The 17,693-nt window shown below is 40.8% G+C and overlaps 2 protein-coding genes across 2 annotated transcripts in view; one reads left to right on the top strand and one right to left on the bottom strand.

Annotated features, from left to right (window-relative positions):
• The window catches only part of dnah7 (dynein, axonemal, heavy chain 7), a 98,399-nt gene that overhangs the window by 37,006 nt on the left and 43,700 nt on the right, over nucleotides 1-17,693 (bottom strand). The window contains exons 34-36 of the mRNA XM_028590638.1: nucleotides 17,498-17,629; nucleotides 7,622-7,843; nucleotides 5,784-5,981 (exon numbers count right to left, since the gene is read on the bottom strand). Of these exons, the coding sequence (XP_028446439.1) occupies nucleotides 5,784-5,981; nucleotides 7,622-7,843; nucleotides 17,498-17,629 (552 nt within the window). The remainder of the gene's footprint in view (nucleotides 1-5,783; nucleotides 5,982-7,621; nucleotides 7,844-17,497; nucleotides 17,630-17,693) is intronic.
• Nucleotides 15,637-16,717, top strand: LOC114564186 (heterogeneous nuclear ribonucleoprotein A/B-like). Its single transcript, XM_028591415.1, is given in 4 exon segments — nucleotides 15,637-15,902; nucleotides 15,904-16,008; nucleotides 16,010-16,252; nucleotides 16,711-16,717. Coding segments are annotated over 4 exon segments (621 nt in total).

Raw genomic sequence — 17,693 nt, 5'->3', positions numbered from 1 at the left:
CCCTCTTTGGGATTTCAGGATAAGGTTAACCAAGACAATGAAGAGGACAGCATATCTTTAAACAGCACCCTCTTTGGGATTTCTGCCTGGATGCAGTTTCGGGTGTGCATCTGCCAGGCTAGAACAGTAATAGAGATCATGGAGAAGAAACGCAAAGGAGGTGCTGAGAAGCTGCGTGAGAAAAAAAACGCTGCCAAATGTGTCAAATGGACAGACATGTTTTGGCCAGTAGCAGGACCTTCATCAGCTCCCGTGGCCGATGATAGTGGTGCTGGTGTCGGCTACAGTGACATGCACAGTGAGGTGGAGACTCAGGAGGAGAGGGACAGAGATGAGGTAGTGAGGCTACAACCGGCTGCGGTAAACACAACTCCCCTTAAAACACTTAACCCCTTGATAAAACTGAGTGGTGGACAAACTGTTGATGATAACACTACAACAATAAAAGAAATAGGCATGCTATACTGTATCATTGCATTAGTTTGGCTACGTGCGCGGGTATCTGAGTCTTGACTGATCATTTTCTCACCGTTTTATTATTATTAGGCTATATTAGACTGCCTTTCATTCAACAAAGTAGCCTACATCTTAATAATAAGCAAAACACCACCTTAAGGTTCATCAAACCTTAAGCTTGTGCTTATGCATTTGTGTCCTTAAAGTAGCCTAGATAAACGTTGCACATCATGCAAGTTTTCTTAATGAGAATTATAGCTTTTCTATCTGCATTGGTAGACAAAAACTCATGCTAGACCTCTTGAAATTAAAGCACAGGGCCTCTTCAGTCGTGAAATGATAATATATATATATATATATATATATATATATATATATATATATATATATATTGTTTTATGATTCATGAGGAGTATACAGTTTTATTATATTAATAAATGGCACTTTTTTGTATTTAATGTGTCAACTCTCAATGATTCTTGCTTTCCCCTTACATGGCGTTAATAGTTTTAAGGAGTAGGAGTTGCACATTCAGGGGAGCGCAAGAACGGGGGTATTTGTGATCTTATGTGGTGTGCCGGTCTGGGCCAAAATGCCAGGGCCAATTTTTTGTCCCAGTCCGTCCCTGCTACTACCTATAGCTCGGATCCTGCATGTGAATTCTAAAAAAAAATTCTAAAGGCGTGATGATTATGCAACAATATGTAGCCTACATGTTGTGCTGCTGTTTCATTATTGTTGTTAATAACAGTGTTATGTGCTGCTGCTGCTGCTGTTTTTATTATTTTTATTATCAGTTTAGTGTATTGCACAGTGGTTTGTGTCTCAGTAATGATCAGTGGTGGAATGTAACTAAGTATATGTACTCTAGTACTGTACTTGAGTCCAAATGTTGAGGTACTTGAGTCTTTTCTTTTCATGCCACTTTCTACTTCTACTCTGCTACATTTCAGAGAGAAATATTGTACTTTTTACTCCACTACATTGATCTGGTACAGCTTTAGTTACTAGTTACGTTAGTTACTCCACTACATTGATCTGTTACAGCTTTAGTTACTAGTTACTTTAGTTACTCCACTACATTCATCTGTTACAGCTTTAGTTACTAGTTACTTTAGTTACTCCACTACATTCATCTGTTACAGCTTTAGTTACTAGTTACTTTAGTTACTCCACTACATTCATCTGTTACAGCTTTACTTTACACATTAAGATTTCTGCACACAAAACACATGTAATTTATAAAATGTGATGTTTGATTCTAAACCAAACTAGCCAACAATATAACGGCCTACAAGTCAGCTGAGATGAATAGACCATTAAACACTAGTTGATTGACAGTACTGTTTGGTTTGTTTAAAAAATATGAGGGTTTTTCGACATTCAGTACTTTCACTTTTAATATTTCAAGTACATTTTCCTGATGATACTTACATACTTTTACTTAAGTAACATTTTCAATGCAGGACAGTATGGTATTAGTACTTTTACTGAAGTAAAAGATCTGAATACTTCTTCCACCCCTGGTAGTGATGTTGTGATTTTGCCTCAGTAAAACCAGGTGTTCTGCACTGCTGCAGATGCTGTAGCCTACCTGTTGGTTTATAAAGCTAAAAGTGATTACCAGCTTGCTGTTGAACTGTGAATCCAGGGAATTCTGCTGCTTTGCTGTTTAGTTACATTTTCATTGTAATTGTTTTGGTGCTGTGGTGGCAGAGGATAATATCTGGTATTCTTTCCACTTACATCTCTGTTGATGTTAGTTTTATGATGTAGTTTTCTCATTTTACCTATGTGGTGTGGTGGTAGTTGGTGTGTGTGTGTGTGTGTGTGTGTGTGTGTGTGTGTGTGTGTGTGTGTAAATTATTATTATTATTATTATTTGCATGTGGACCATGTATGGCACTAAATACATTTTTCCAGTAAAGCACAATGATTAAGGGGGGGCCTCACACAAAGAGCAGCCTAGGGGCCCCTGACCACCTTAATCCGCCCCTGGCGATACCACTTAATTCCTATTTGATCCGATACCAAGTAATACCCAGGCTGGTATTGCCGATACCGATACCAATACTAATACTTTTTACGTATTTTATTTGTAGTGTGATGTGACAAATAGTTTAAAGTAAAGTAAAAAAGTAGGCTGCTGCATAATGACAAGACAATAAACTACTCTCATTATAAAGAAAATCTCAGAGACTTGTACAGTAAAACAGGTTGAAAATTACACACAAATAAAAAAATGTCCACACACAGCGTCACTGCTGTCTTTACAGCTAAAATACAGCCAGACATGACTCCTTTTGCGGTCAGCCATAGTCACTCTGCAGGCAGTCTTCGTAGCGGGAAATTAAAAAGGGCTGTTGCAGCGGCCGGCTCCGTCACAGAGCCGCAGTGCACACACAACTGACCGGCGGAAGGAGAAGTAGTTCCTTCCCCTAACCGGATATAATTAGACTTTTCAGGTGACAACAAGTTACTTATGATAACATTAACACTCACTCCAAATTACTGAGTTTAAATATCGATCTTTTTATATGAGAATCGATACTAGAGCAGGAGACGTTGGGATCGTAAATATCGATACTTTAGTATCGATCCGCACATCACTAGCAAATAACGCTACCTGCCGCTCACATAGTCTCTAAACAGTCCGCTCACAGTGAAGTCCTGCAAGGGTCAACAGATGTTAGTCCAGCGGCTGCTCTATCTGTTTGTTATATGACGCACACCGAACAGATTAATGCGCTCACAGATTACATGTTTGCAGATGTTACCGCTCAGCGTTTGGCTAGCTAATAAACCGTAAGCATAGATATGGCCGTAAACCTGTCAGCTTGAGCTTTGTTTTAAGGCGCCGAACGGCAAGCCAGGCTCTGACACACAACGACATTTTCAGCACATCCTCCGCTCAGTTTAACCACTAACCCCCTGGTACCGGTCAGAGAGGCGTGTTTACTATGTGTCTCGGTCCTCCGGTCAGTTTTTAATTAGCCTACATTAGTAACAGTTAATTTTGTTACGGTATGAACTTACTCCTATAGAAAGGCACAACAATTAGGGTTGTCAGCATTAGCACGTTAATCGCGGGCTATTTTTTTTAATCGCATTAATTGCATGCCGCCATCTATTAAATTAATTTCACTTCACTCGGCTTCGCGTCGTGCCTAACAGGCTACTATTTTGACCCTTCTTTGCCATACTTCCTAGTAACACATCCTGCTGCTGCAGGCTGCAGGCATGATGGAGAAAGACAGCAACACAATTCTGAATGGCGCTTTTTATTTTCCAAAACTCCCGGACGCGTCGAACGCATTGACATATATATAAGGTCAAAAGCCATAAGCACGTCAAGTTTGAGCTACCACCTACGAGCTAGTAGTACAGTTAACGCAACTCAGGTTGATGCTAGCAGGCTCAGGCAAAGCACTATTTTGGAGATTGCTACTTGCCGACCTGTGGATGAAACCAAATCTCAAGACATGACTACCGCTCTTGCAAAATGGGTGGCAACTAACTGCAGACCTGTCAGCATCGTAGAGGACTATGGTTGGCATGTTCTGACCAATCTTATACATTGCCGTCGAGGGGGACAGTAGTTTCACGCACGCATACACAGCCTGTACGACACGGAGAAGCCAAACTGGAACTGCTGCAAAGTAATGCAAGGGGATCACTGGACGTCAGTGAGTAATCAAAATTATTTAGGAGTTACTGCACACTATATTGACTCTAGATTCAAATATATGACTAGATTCACACATTTTTCTTTTGTTTACAGTAAATAAATAAATAATAAACACATACAAATCTTAAAATCAAGTTCATAAAGTCACTTTCTTTGCATTTATTTGATTCCCAATCAAGATACACTGGTAAGAATTGCTTTCCATATGTACTTAAAAACAGTTATGAAATGCAAAATAATTATTAATTATTAATAATTTTTTCATATAGTTTTTATGGTCTAAGTTCTGTTGCTCGTTTATCACTCCTGCCAGATTTGGGCTTCAGCCATGGTCTGCTGGTTGCAGCATGGGACAGAGCTGCTCCACCATGCAGACAGGGAGAAGAGTGGAGAAAAAGGAATGCTCCCCAGTGAGATGATCTCTATTCACCCCAGAGTCTCAAGTTTGAGCACACTAATGGATGAACTAATTAAGCAAAGGGAAGGAGGGGGATTAGTCCTTGACATAAATAGCTGAATGTCTGCTGAGAGATACTCAGTATTTCTTCAAGGTGGCGGTTTCACCTGGTGTCTGTAGCTGTCTTGCCTCCAAATGATTTGTATGTTCAGGGCACTTACTCCAGTTTCCCAAGGCTGGAGCTGGGGCTCTCACAGACAGTTCCCCAACTCGTCAAATACAGACACTTTGTCATGCCCCTCGGCGTCTGATACCGATGCACAAGGCACTCATGCGATAAAATGCATGTGCGACCTGACCGGCTAACAAAACAGACAACAACAGAGAAGCTCAGATTACGACACACACAGAGGGAGTGTGACTTCATTCACTGCTCAGGATGCCATTAATGTGTTAACTGTTCTGAATGTTGAGTATAGCCCCTTTAAAAAGGGGTGACTATAGGTATCAACAATTCTGTGTATTACGTTTTAAGACTTTGCCAATTTCAAACTAATCAAGCAGAGAAACAAGCAAGTGTACAACTTGTATTCACTGTAAACAAAGTAAATTGAAGTGGACGATATTAGCATATGCTTATTACCCACTCGTAGCACAAAAGGGCAATGTTTTGATTAATGGCTCCCAGTTTCGTTGGTATCTTATGCACATGCACAAGGACTCACATGCATTAGCATGCAGACGGCTCAATTCCCATTCCTGCTGATGGTTTCATGCTAATCCATTGATCAACAGTTTGTGGTGTTAAAGGCACTAACAGCTAGCTAGCCAAATATACAGTACATGTAAACAATAACGGTTCTAAAATGTTTAAAAATGTCTGCTTAATGAGGAAGGACAAGCATTTTAGTGAGACACACTGAATAAACATACAATTTACAAGAAAACTCAACAGAGTACTATTTAAATAATTACTGTCTTCACCTCTTAGCACTCTGATGGCCCGCGGGTCGGCCCGTCTGACTGTCAGATTGTCATTTTTTTGTGACTTTTTTATGTGGTTGATGTTGGACGGTGATATCATGTGGCTATGAGTCACTGATCAGGATTGGGAAATCAATTATGCTAATAAAATCTGCTGGAGATGGTGGTGCATCTGCATCATTCTTACCTCAAATTCGTTTCTGCTCAGCGCAAAATACCTTTTCCAAGCAAAAAAAAAACATATAGCAAACAACTCACTGTAATGTAGACACTCTTGCCAGTACCAGTGGGGCCAATGAATATAGTGGGCTTGTGGTGGGTGACGAGGAGCTCCATCAGTGCCGTGTAGCGTACCGTGTTCTCAGTGGGCACTATGATCTCACTGAACTGCATGTCTTTGCATAGCGGGGGAGAGGACTTTAGCTCATCTGTCCACAGCTCCCACCTGCCTGGGCCCTAAAGAGTATTTTAAAAAGAATAAAAAAAAAAAAAAAAAAAGGTTAAGAGATATTAAAGACCATTGTGCTCCCACTTTACCAAAATAACCAAGGGGACCATCTAACATTGGACACATAATATCTAGTCTCCGACTGTAAGTAAGAACATATGACAACATGGAGTACACAAATGATTTGTCTATCTTGTCAGACATAAATAATACAGATGTAATAGACTTCTTTGTTACTATAAAACCATACCAGCTCTCATCCTCTTTTGTAAGATAAAATTGACAAGTGTTTAAACAATGAGCCAATATGAAACTTTCCTGTCACAATTATCTGGGCCCAAACTATCTTGTATGCAATATCACTATGATAGTTACTAATATACATTGTAAATTAACTACAAAAATGTCATACAGTTCAGATGTACCAAATCAGCTTGTATGCAGGAATTGGACTGTGTGGTTTATTTTTCTTTGCTGTGAAAACTTTGCTTTTTCTCCATTCTCCATGATTAATATTAATATAAATTTACTGGCAGCAAATTCCAGGCAGGTAGAGCCATGGAACAGAGACAGAAGCACGACACTTTATAAAGGTCACACAAAGAGAAAAAATGAGTGTCCCTCTTTCCCTACCGTCTGAGGAAAAGAAAGAAATATACAGGTATGTCATTCTTCTATTCCACAAGTGCTTGATGTAGAATGTAGAGGGGACTGCCTTGTGTCTTTGTTGTCAGTTATTGTGGTAATGATGGTCAAAACAAAACTACTTTATAGTATAACTATTTGTATTCTTTACTGTGACAGAAATATGCTTGGTTTTGGTGCCATTCTTAAAGGAACACGCCGACTTATTGGGACTTTAGCTTATTCACCGTAACCCCCAGAGTTAGATAAGTCGATACATACCCTTCTCATCTCCGTGCGTGCTGTAACGCTGTCTGACGGCTCCAGCATTTGCTTAGCCTAGCACAGATCCTGCAGGTGAATGGTTCCAGTAATCCTACTACTCCAAATTGTGACAAAATAACGCCAACATGTTCCTATTTACATGTTGTGATTTGTAGAGTCACAGCGTGTACACAAAACAACGTAATATGAGACACAGCCATCTTCTAACCGTAAACAAGCCAGGAACTATATTCTCAGACAGGCTTGCTGCGAGCATATCACTCCGCCAAAGTACTATATTCTTCCGCCTAAGAATATAGTTCCTGGTTTGTTTAGGGATAGAAGGTGGCTGTGTCTCATGTTAAGTTGTTTTTTGTACACGCTGTGACTCTACAAATCACAACATGTAAATAGGAACATGTTGCCGTTATTTTGTCACTTATTCGGAGCAGTAGGATTGCTGGAACCATTCACCTGCATGTTCTGTGCTGGCTTGATGCCGCTGGAGCCATCAGACAGCCTTACAGCACGCACGGAGATGAGAAGGGTATGTATCGACTTGTCTTACTCTGGGGGGTTACAGTGAATAAGCTAAATTCCCAATAAGTCGGCGTGTTCCTTTAACTCCTAATATGTAAACCACAACTCAAACTTCTCCAAGCTTTTTCCATAAGCAGCTCATAAAGAAGTAAGTCACACATTTCAGTGTTTTTTCAGATATCACTCAAGTTAAAAAAAAAAAGATCAGAAGCAGCCCTACCTCTTTAATGAAGCGATATTGGTAGACCGTTCCCTCATTGGGCAGAGGCACTGTGAGCTGTTTAGGTGGCGCCTTGACAGTGGCCAGAATGCCGTGGCAGGCACGGGTTTCATCACTTAAAGGGCCATCCAGTACCTCCCTGAACACAGCATCAAACTTTACCTGGCCTGAATCGTCACAGCTAGCACCCACTGACCACACCAGGCAGAACACAAAGATGCCCTGTGTGAAAGGAAAGGACAACCATCACTTTTTAAAAATTATTGTTTGTGTATATAATGGGTATCAATTAGAACATGAAGGCAATGGTGAAAAATATCCCTCAATTCTCACAGTTAAGTGCCAGTCCTTCAAAATCCAACTTAAATCCACAAACACATTTTTTTTGTATTTCGTAATGTTTTATCATTTTTCTACAAAACTTATTTTTTAAACCGTAACCCAAAATGAACAAAATCATGTTCAAGATGGTGTTTGTAGGGGAAAATATATGTAAATATGTAAATAGATACTCGCACACTAAAACAAAAGTCAAACATCAAAAATCCCTGAGCAGAGATAGGGTTTGCAGTCAAAAATCTCATTGCAGACAAGGTTTGCAATGACTGAATTGATTAAAATGTACATGTAAATGTCTCAACCAATGTACATATCCCTTCATGAGGCAAACAACTGAATCCACAGAGGAGAGATGTCTTTGTTCGGGGAAAAAACAGCAGGAATAGTGTAGGAATTGGCCTATCATGAGGCTGCTAAGCCTCATGATAGCTCATGCTGTTAAAAGGCTGATTAATTCAACACTTTGATAATGACTGGCTGAGAAACATGGGAGAGAGGGTTGAAAGGCATTCATCAGTGCAGCGTGCCACAGGGGGATAATAGCAGTGCTTTCAAAAGACAGGATTCAGAGGCAAAAAAAATCAATTGGAACTCAGGCAGGGGGCAGAGGAAAGGGCTCATCTGCTGAAACTTTTCCATTCTTTGTGGGCCTGTGTGGAGGCAGTAGTGTAAAAGGAAAAAGGCAGGCTCTTTGGTGTATCCTGTATCTGAGTTTACTGTTTGCTAAAATAAATAATTTTTTGGATGCGTGTTTATGGAGCAATGCAACGGGTACCACAATGGCAAATGCCAAGGTTCATTTTTTTGGGTTTTTTTCAGCTTAAGCTGTGAACTCCTTGTTTTGATGTAAGAATGCAGAGGTAACAGCAGTCTGACTTAAGCCGAAAATAACACAAACAAGCGACACATAATAGGGATGTATCCAATTTTCCCTTTCAAATATTAGTACTAACAATATGACAATTTCATGATATTTGTTGGAGCATTTGCTCCAGCTAGGCTGTTTGTGAATTAGGCATTCAAACAATTTGGGAACTAGTGAGTGGGGAAAATCGACCTAACTTCTATATGAGGTAAGGGTAGAATTGGCGTTATTGGTCTGTCAGCCTCTTGCAATGATAGCCTGTAGGCCACTATTGAGTCATGCATGGCCATCGTCCCCTGTAATTTTGCAGTGTATCTGGCACCATTGACTCTTGTAAGTCCCCATCATGATAGAGAGCTGCCTTCTTTCACTGACTGCCTGTTTTCTCTTGCTATTCAGCCTAGCAAACCAGTGATTTCACTCGATTATGTATTGTTCCCAAGTATTTCTGCTTCCACAAGCAAAACCACGAGTGTAGAACGTCAATAACAGACAAAACAAAACTTGACAGTGCCATTTGCAATTTGTTTTATCAGACATATTCTCAATTTGGATCTTAAGAATACAACAAACCTGTTTATTCAGATTCACAGTGACATGAAAATTGGCTAGTTTGTTTTACTTGTCTCACTGCAATGTTATTTGGAGTACAAAGACATACTACTTACTAGTTATTTCCTCTTACCTAAGCACAGAACATATATGCTTGGTCAGCTGTAGTCTTTGTAGTGTGTTCAAGTGCAACTTTTTAAAGGGGACCTTATTACGCTCTTACCTTATTATGCTCATTTTCAGATTTCAGATTCATATTTGTATTGTGTGTTTCTAATAGAACATGTTTACATGCTTTATTGTTAAAAAAAACACTTTTTTCTCTGCCCATAGTCGCTGCACCTGTATTCACCCTCTGTCTGAGATGCTATGTTGTAGCAGCCTCTACCATATACCTGCAAACTCAGAAGGGCTGAAAAAGGTGACACCCCTAACTATACACACATACACACAATAACTCATTTCACCAGTAAATTCCTGTTAAACAACCACTGGATGGGAAAAGGGTATTTTACAACAACTTTGAATGCACCACGAAGCTGGCGAGGCGAGGCTGTGTTGTTTTTCAGACAACGGCAGCAGCAGACCGTTGTTGGAATCCTACACAGTGAAATACAGACACACTTTTACATCGTTTAGCTGTCAGCATTTTAACCGTGTTTACTCTAGCTGCTAGCTAACGGTAGGCTAACGTTACCTGCTGTCAAGTGTAGTGTTAGCTAGCGTCCCGTGCGGCGATGTTTCTGTTGCTGTCCATTTTCAGAGCATCAGAGAGAAGCGCAGGCATTTAAGTAGTACCTAAATAAGGCACCGAAATCCGCGGTCCGGTAGATAAAGGTCGTTAAGGCACCGGTGCCGTATTAGCACCGGGTCTCGGCGGTCTTGGATGTTGACTTGGCGTTTCTAAGCTTTTGGTGGTGTGGTTTGACTTTTTTTTGTACAGTGTAGTATCATATTGACTAAGCAAGAGGCAAGAGAAAGCTGTATTTTGCATCATGCAAGTAGATGTTTAACACTCAGATGAAACAGGCATAGTTGTGTTAAGACTAGTGAGAGTGGGAAGTGGATATTGTATGTGATGGACTGCTTCCATGACACAGGCCTGCACTGTAAAACCTTTGTGTAGGATTGTGGGCCTACAGTAACTCATCAATGCTGTCCAATAAAACATAATTGGTTGTAGGCCCGGTGTAAATCTGAGGGATTTAAACCAGTTACTTTATGTATAAACTATGTTTAAGAAACAAAAATGTTAATAATGCAATTGAACTGAAAGTATTTTAGTTTAAAAGAGAAATAAAAAGGTGTTAACTGAGAGCTTAAACACTTTAGTTCTGAATTAAACATGATTTAGTATTTAAGATGTTAAAAATTAGAAGTTAATGTTCTAAATGGTTTCAAAGCTTAACAGTGGTGTAAACTGAATAATATTTACACGTATTGTGCCTTTATTTTGAAGTGTGAGGTAGTGAATGTGTGAGGAAGGGGGTTTTGCTATTGTTTTGTGGGAAGAACAAGAAGAGAACGAAGCGGACACGAGGGGAAGTAGTCTACGGAGAGCGAACGGCAAATTGTGAGGAGTAAAAGAAAAGACAGACATTGAGAGACACGAGAGTGGCGAGGACGGAGAGGTGGACACTACGGCACTACACTTGTTTGGCAGCCGTTTGTGAAGCATACTTTGTGCGAGTGTTCATGGCTAACGCTGGAGCTAAAGGCGGGGAGTGCTGATTCAGAGGACGACTGCGTGTTTCTGCTGAGGAGGACTCTGCTGCCGCTGGTGGATGGTTTTTCCGTTTTCGTTTTGGAACTGTGTTTCTTGGACTGGCCGCTGACTGTAAGTTGGATTTCTGTGTGCTTGTTTCACCGAAGATAATGTTCTGACGGATGCTACGCAAGCGATCTACTATGAGGCCTGCCACGTGTTTCTTTTTCTCTCCCTGTGTGTGTGTGTGTGTGTGTGTGTGTGTGTGTGTGTGTGTGTGTGTGTGTGTGTGTTGTGTTTGTGTGTGTGTGTGTGTGTGTGTGTGTGTGTGTGTGTGTGTGTGTGTGCGCGCGAGCGTGGTACCACCGTGGTTAGTAGGGTTTGAGTAAGTTAGCCAGACCTTGACACTGCTGGAAGGGTGTGATTGTGTTATATATATTTTTGTGATTATTATTTAATATAAGTGCTGACTATTATTTGTACTTTTAAGTTGTCGTCCAGTAATATATAATACTAGGGGTGTAACAATATATTGTGGTACGATTTATCGCGATGCAAAAATGTTACGATATGTATCGTAGAGGTATGGCGATATTATTATAATTCTTTTTTTTTATTTTTTTTTTATTTATTTAATTTTTTTTTACTACCACCATATAGGTGCTGAAACACATACCAGACGGCCGACCATCGGCAGAAAAGCCAGTCGAGATGATCAGTCGCGTCCCCGAGGTCCAAAAAACCATAGATATAGAACAATATGCAAAAAACTGCCTCGGGACACATCAAAAAGACGAGAGGAGACAAGACGTAACACACCTCCATAACAGCAGGCAATCTGTATTGTTGCCCAAGAAATGACAACCGGCAGCTGATTGGACGAATGTGTCACATGGGTTTGTTTTCTCCGGAAATTCAAAGCCAGACTGTCATGGCGGCTTGTTCAGAATCAGAATACGATCTCATATTGTACTAAAATAGTTCATTGAAACGTGTTTCTGAAAACATTTTAAGCGAGAAATAGGCCATGCAGTTGCTGAATCTGTCTTCATTTCAGATCAACAAAGGTCAGTTTAAAAGATTTTCATCAGATTTTGAGAGACTCTAGTCACCTCATTCTGCTCGCCATTTCCGGGTGAGTCCCGACTGCCCTGCCGCCGACCGAACATGTCAGGTCGGCCAAAATGAACGCCGACAGCCTCCCAGACTGACGACGGCACGGGACACAACGAACAGATTCGTGTCACTGACCTCGCCAGACTGTCCCACGGCCGAAAATCGGCCCTGTGTGTCCCGGCCTATGACGTCCGTTTAATCCTATTGGTTGAGCTACCGTACCCGCGTCATGTTTACATACACTGCATTCATGCTCCAATGAATAGGATATGACGTCTGACTTTACATACAGAAGGTTAAACTAAATCTTGATTTATATTGAAGTATTGTACATTCTTTAAGTTGTATGTATAACAAGACAGTTATTGAACACCGTTAATGTAAAATAAATCTGTTATTTGATTTTCAGTTGAATTTTTGCATTTTTTTCAAAATATCGTGATACATATCGTTTCGTGAACCCAGTATCGTGATACATATCGAATCGTGAGCTGAGTGTATCGTTACACCCCTATAGAGAGCCGAAGTCCCGCCCTTCTACTTCCGGTCCATGGGACCTATCTTTCGAAAACATATGCACGAGGGTCAATGGAGAGATAATAATTATTTTATGATCCAGTTTGAATTGAGCCATGGATTACAAATATGATGTTCGTCAATTTAAAACATTATTTTTTAACCGAAAAAAGTCTCTGTTTATTGTTAAAGTGTTGAAGTATAAGACAGTGAAAATACGTAATTAGAAAGACTACAAACTTCATGGGTGACGTCTCTCTGAAGCTACAATGTCTCTGTGTACTGTATCGTACCGGGGATGTAACGTTACTCTAATTGTTACGACCCCGCCTCTGCAGTGCAGGGGTGGTTCCTCCTGCAGCCAGAGGAGGGTCGTTAGTGATTGGAGCCACCTGGGCTCAGGTTATTTAAGTTGCTTCTAACCACTCTTCTCTCTCTCTCTGCTCCTCCAGGTATGATTTTGGTTTTGTTTGTTCCTTTATAGTTTTACTTACTTTCCATTCAGTCATTTACACACATACAGACTCACTCACCCATGCACTTTACAGACACCTTACATTATGACATTCTCACACCTCATTCCTTTTTCTTTGTTTAAAGTTAATAGTTTTTGATTTACAATAAAATGTTTTTGATTGGTCCATATTTGTTGTTGGTGTCCCCTCATTCTTTGCCACAGGCCATGAGCCGGTTTGTGACAAGTGGGGGCTCGTCTTTAAGTTAAAGTTAGTTATACTTTAGTCTTGCTTTAGTATTTTAGTTTACTTTGACAATTTTCAATAGTTGGTTAAAGTTTTGTCTAGACTGTTTTTGCCTTATTGATTTGTTTGTTTACTTGTAGTTTGGCTTATTTAATTATGGTTTTGTAGTTAATTTGGGTTAGTAGTTTTGTTAGTTTAGCTCCGATTGCCAAACTTTTGTTTGAGGGGATGCTTTGGTATGGCCAATATTATTGGAGAGAGCATTGAGAGCCATGTGTTCCTCTTGTTCAGTTAACTTTATAGCTAAACTTGGTTAGCAATTCACTTTGGGCCTGTTCTGGGTTTTTGTTTAGGTGGGAGTCCTCTCCTGTTGAGGCTTATCAGCGAGTGTCAATAGGAGGCTCGTGGTGTTTTTTGTTTTAGGTGGCAGTGAACGTGGGTAGAGCTTCCTTTTCCCCTACACCGGCTCGGGAGCGTGCGTGTGTGTGTGTGTGTGTGTGTGTGTGTGTGTGTGTGTGTGTGTGTGTGTGTGTGTGTGTGTGTGTGTGTGTGTGTGTGTGTGTGTGTGTGTGTGTGTGTGTGTGTGTGTGTGTGTGTGTGTGTGTGTGTGTGAGCATTCGTAATAGTTGTATTGTTGAGGAAGATGTCTTCTATTTTGAGCAGTTTTGTTCAAGCTCCTTCAGAGGTAGCTTTAGAGTTATGTACTAAGGAGCAGTTGATTGAAATTGCTGACCATTATCAGATTGAGATTGCTGATAAAAACTTAAAGAGACCGTTAAGACTAGATTACAGCAGGGTCTTAGGGAAGCAGGTGTTCTTTTGGGTCAGTCTGCTAGTAATGAGGGGGCAAGTTTTCAGTCTAGCCCTTCATTAACTTTTGAACAGCAGAGGGAGTTGTTGCGACTGCAGTTAGAAATAGCGCGATTGCAAAATGTCAATAGGCCAGAAGGAGTACCACAGTTTGATGTTTCACAGAGTCTTCGTCTGTTGCCTAAATTTGATGAGTCAGATCCAGATACGTACTTTATTTTATTTGAGCGTATTGGGGAGCTAAAGCTTGGTCAGATTTGGACATGACTATGTTGTTGCAATGTGTACTTACAGGGAAAGCACTTGAGGCTTTTTCAACACTGAGTGTAGCTGATAGTAAAGTTTTTGCTAAAGTTAAATCAGCAGTTCTGAAGGTCTATGAGCTTGTACCGGAGGCATATCGTCAACGCTTTCGTTATAGGGAAAAGCTAGATTCACAAACCTATTCTGAGTTTGTTCGAGATTTGACTTCTGCATTTAATCGTCTGTGCACTGCTTCTGAAGTTGGTACTTTTGAGGGTCTGTCTAACTTGATTGTGTTAGAACAGTTCAAAGATTCTGTGTCTGACCAGGTTGCTACATACATTAATGAACGTAAAGTTAAGTCTCCAAGTGATGCAGCAGTTCTTGCAGATGAGTACAGGTTGACACATAAAAGCCATTTTGAGTCAAACAGTGACATGTACTATAAAAGTAACTTTACTCCTAGGAATAGTAGGTCATCTTTTTCTGGAGCTTTGTTTCAAAGGCCTCAGCAGAAGTTTGGTTCTGGAGGACCTACAGCACTGGTTGAGGCTAATACTTGTCGCTACTGTTTAGTTGAAGGACATTGGAAGGCAGATTGTCCTCTACTTCAATCAAAAAAGTTAGGTCAAGCTAAACCTGCTGTGATGGCAGTTCCTGTTACAGCCTCTGATCACCAGGGTGAGTTTTCTCAACCAATAGTTGAGATTGGTTCTGAGTCTTCCAAAGGTGATTTTTCAGCCTTTATTTCAGATGGTGTCGTGTCTTTGGTAGATGGCAACCAAAATGTTCCAATCAGGATTTTAAGAGACACTGGAGCTTTAGATTCCTTTCTTTTGGAATCTGTTTTGCCGTTCTCCAAGGAGTCTGATACTGGCAGTTGTGTATTGACACGTGGCATGGGACTAGTTCCATTCTTTTCTCATGTACATGATGTTAACCCTAAATGTGGTTTGGTAGAGGGTGATGTAGCCTTGGGGTTAGGCCCAAGTTGCCAGTAGAGGGAGTCCATATGATTTTGGGGAATGACTTGGCAGGTAGTAAGGTGTGGGTGGATGGCAAAATGAACATCTTTTTAAAAAGCAAGTTTCAGTACTCCCTGTAAAGGTATCTCCAGATTGCAACTGTGTCTCTGGAGGTTTTTCCAGGTTGTGCTGTTACCCGCTAAATGTTTGTTGGTGGTCTCAGCTGGGAAACGAGTAAGAAGGATCTTAAAGATTACTTCACTACATTTGGCGAGGTGACAGACTGCACCATGATGATGGACCAGCGGACAGGCCGGTCAAGAGGCTTTGGCTTCATTCTCTTTAAAGACGCAGCCAGTGTAGAAAAGGTTCTGGAACGGAAGGAGCACAGGCTCGATGGCAGAGTGATCGACCCAAAGAAAGCCATGGCCATGAAGAAGGATCCAGTCAAGATCTTTGTGGGAGGCCTCAAAGGAAGTCATTCAGGAGTACTTTGGATCCTTTGGAGAGGTTGGGACCATTGAGCTTCCACAAGATCCAAGGACAGGGAAAAGGAGGGGATTCGTATTCATCACATAAAGAAGAGACTCCTGTCAAGAAGATTATAGAGAAGAAATACCACAATGTCGGTGGACGGAAGTGTGAGAGTAAAATAGCCCAGCCCAAAGAAGTCTACCGGCAGCAGCAGTATGGCGGCCGTGGATACGGAGGACGCGGCAGGGTTCGTGGAGGCCAGAGCTGGAATCAACCTGGATACAACCAGAACTATGGCTATGGTCAGCCAGGGGACACGAGGCAACTGCTAGGAATTGGGATTGAGTTTTTTTTTTTTTTTTTTTTTTTGGGGGAACTTTGGATTAGGTTGGGCCAAATTTTGGGCTGAGGGTGGGACCCTCATTTTAAGGGGAGGGGGATGTTACGACCCCGCCTCTGCAGTGCAGGGGTGGTTACTCCTGCAGCCAGAGGAGGGTCGTTAGTGATTGGAGCCACCTGGGCTCAGGTTATTTAAGTTGCTTCTAATCACTTTTCTCTCTCTCTCTGCTCCTCCAGGTATGATTTTGGTTTTGTTTGTTCCTTTATAGTTTTACTTACTTTCCATTCAGTCATTTACACACATACAGACTCACTCACCCATGCACTTTACAGACACCTTACATTATGAAATTCTCACACCTCATTCCTTTTTCTTTGTTTAAAGTTAATAGTTTTTGATTTACAATAAAATGTTTTTGATTGGTCCATATTTGTTGTTGGTGTCCCCTCATTCTTTGCCACAGGCCATGAGCTGGTTTGTGACACTAATGAGCAGAGGATCTCGCTCGTTCTTTTGCTTATCTGCTGAAAAAACTTGACTGGATAAAACACAGCAGTTAAGATAATGTTACATGTGTTGTGGAACAGAGCTAAGCTAGCTAGCTAGCAAACCAAGCATCAAGCTAGCTAGGTGACGTAGATTGTGTGAAACGGGAGATGTAGTCCACGGAGCTGTTTCACACAAAACTAAGTGGTATTACGATAAACCTACGGGTAACTGAGACTTTCTTTGGTTGAAAAATCATCTTCTTAAATTGACGAACATCATATTTGTAATCCATGGCTCAATTCAAACAGGATCAAAAAATTATTTGCCTCTCCCCGTTCACTACCGTTTTTCTGACTTAAGGTCCCATGAGGTCCACCGGAAGGGACCGGGGACTTCGGCTCTCTATATAATACAGTTTTTTTTTCTTGTTATAGAGTTGTCTGGGGTTAGTTATTTTAATATAGTACAATAGGCTGCATGGGTAACAGTAGTGTGGTGTACATACTAACCCAAAATGGGTAAACCTTCATGGTAGCTACCTTAAGGAAACCAACTCAAACACCTCATCATTCCAGTCTAAAGTCAATTATTGCAGCTTAGGCATTCTATGGGCGTTGGGGTGTTACAGTTGTTTTATGATGCTGTAGCCACTTGTGGGTTTATATATTCAATTAATATATTATGTTTGTTAATTGATACTATAATAATAGTAGCTATACTATATATGTACTATATAAGTAGTAGTGGGTGTGTACACAAACCTCCAACCAGGAGCAAATATCTTTTTCATTCATGCTCTTGATCTTTGCTTGGTCATGAAACTCATCCATCATACAGTCCATCAGATTCATCAGGGACTTGACTAGATTGGCGTCAGAGGTTGGGGACAACTCCTGAAAGCAAAAATAAACAACACACATTAAAACTCCAACAGAAATGATGTCAGAATACACTACA

This window comes from Perca flavescens, chromosome 11 (assembly GCF_004354835.1).
Source record: "Perca flavescens isolate YP-PL-M2 chromosome 11, PFLA_1.0, whole genome shotgun sequence".
In the NCBI taxonomy this organism is placed as follows: Eukaryota; Metazoa; Chordata; class Actinopteri; order Perciformes; family Percidae; genus Perca; species Perca flavescens.
The sequence above is the reverse complement of the archived record's forward strand: the minus strand, read 5'-3'. Positions and strand labels throughout refer to the sequence as shown.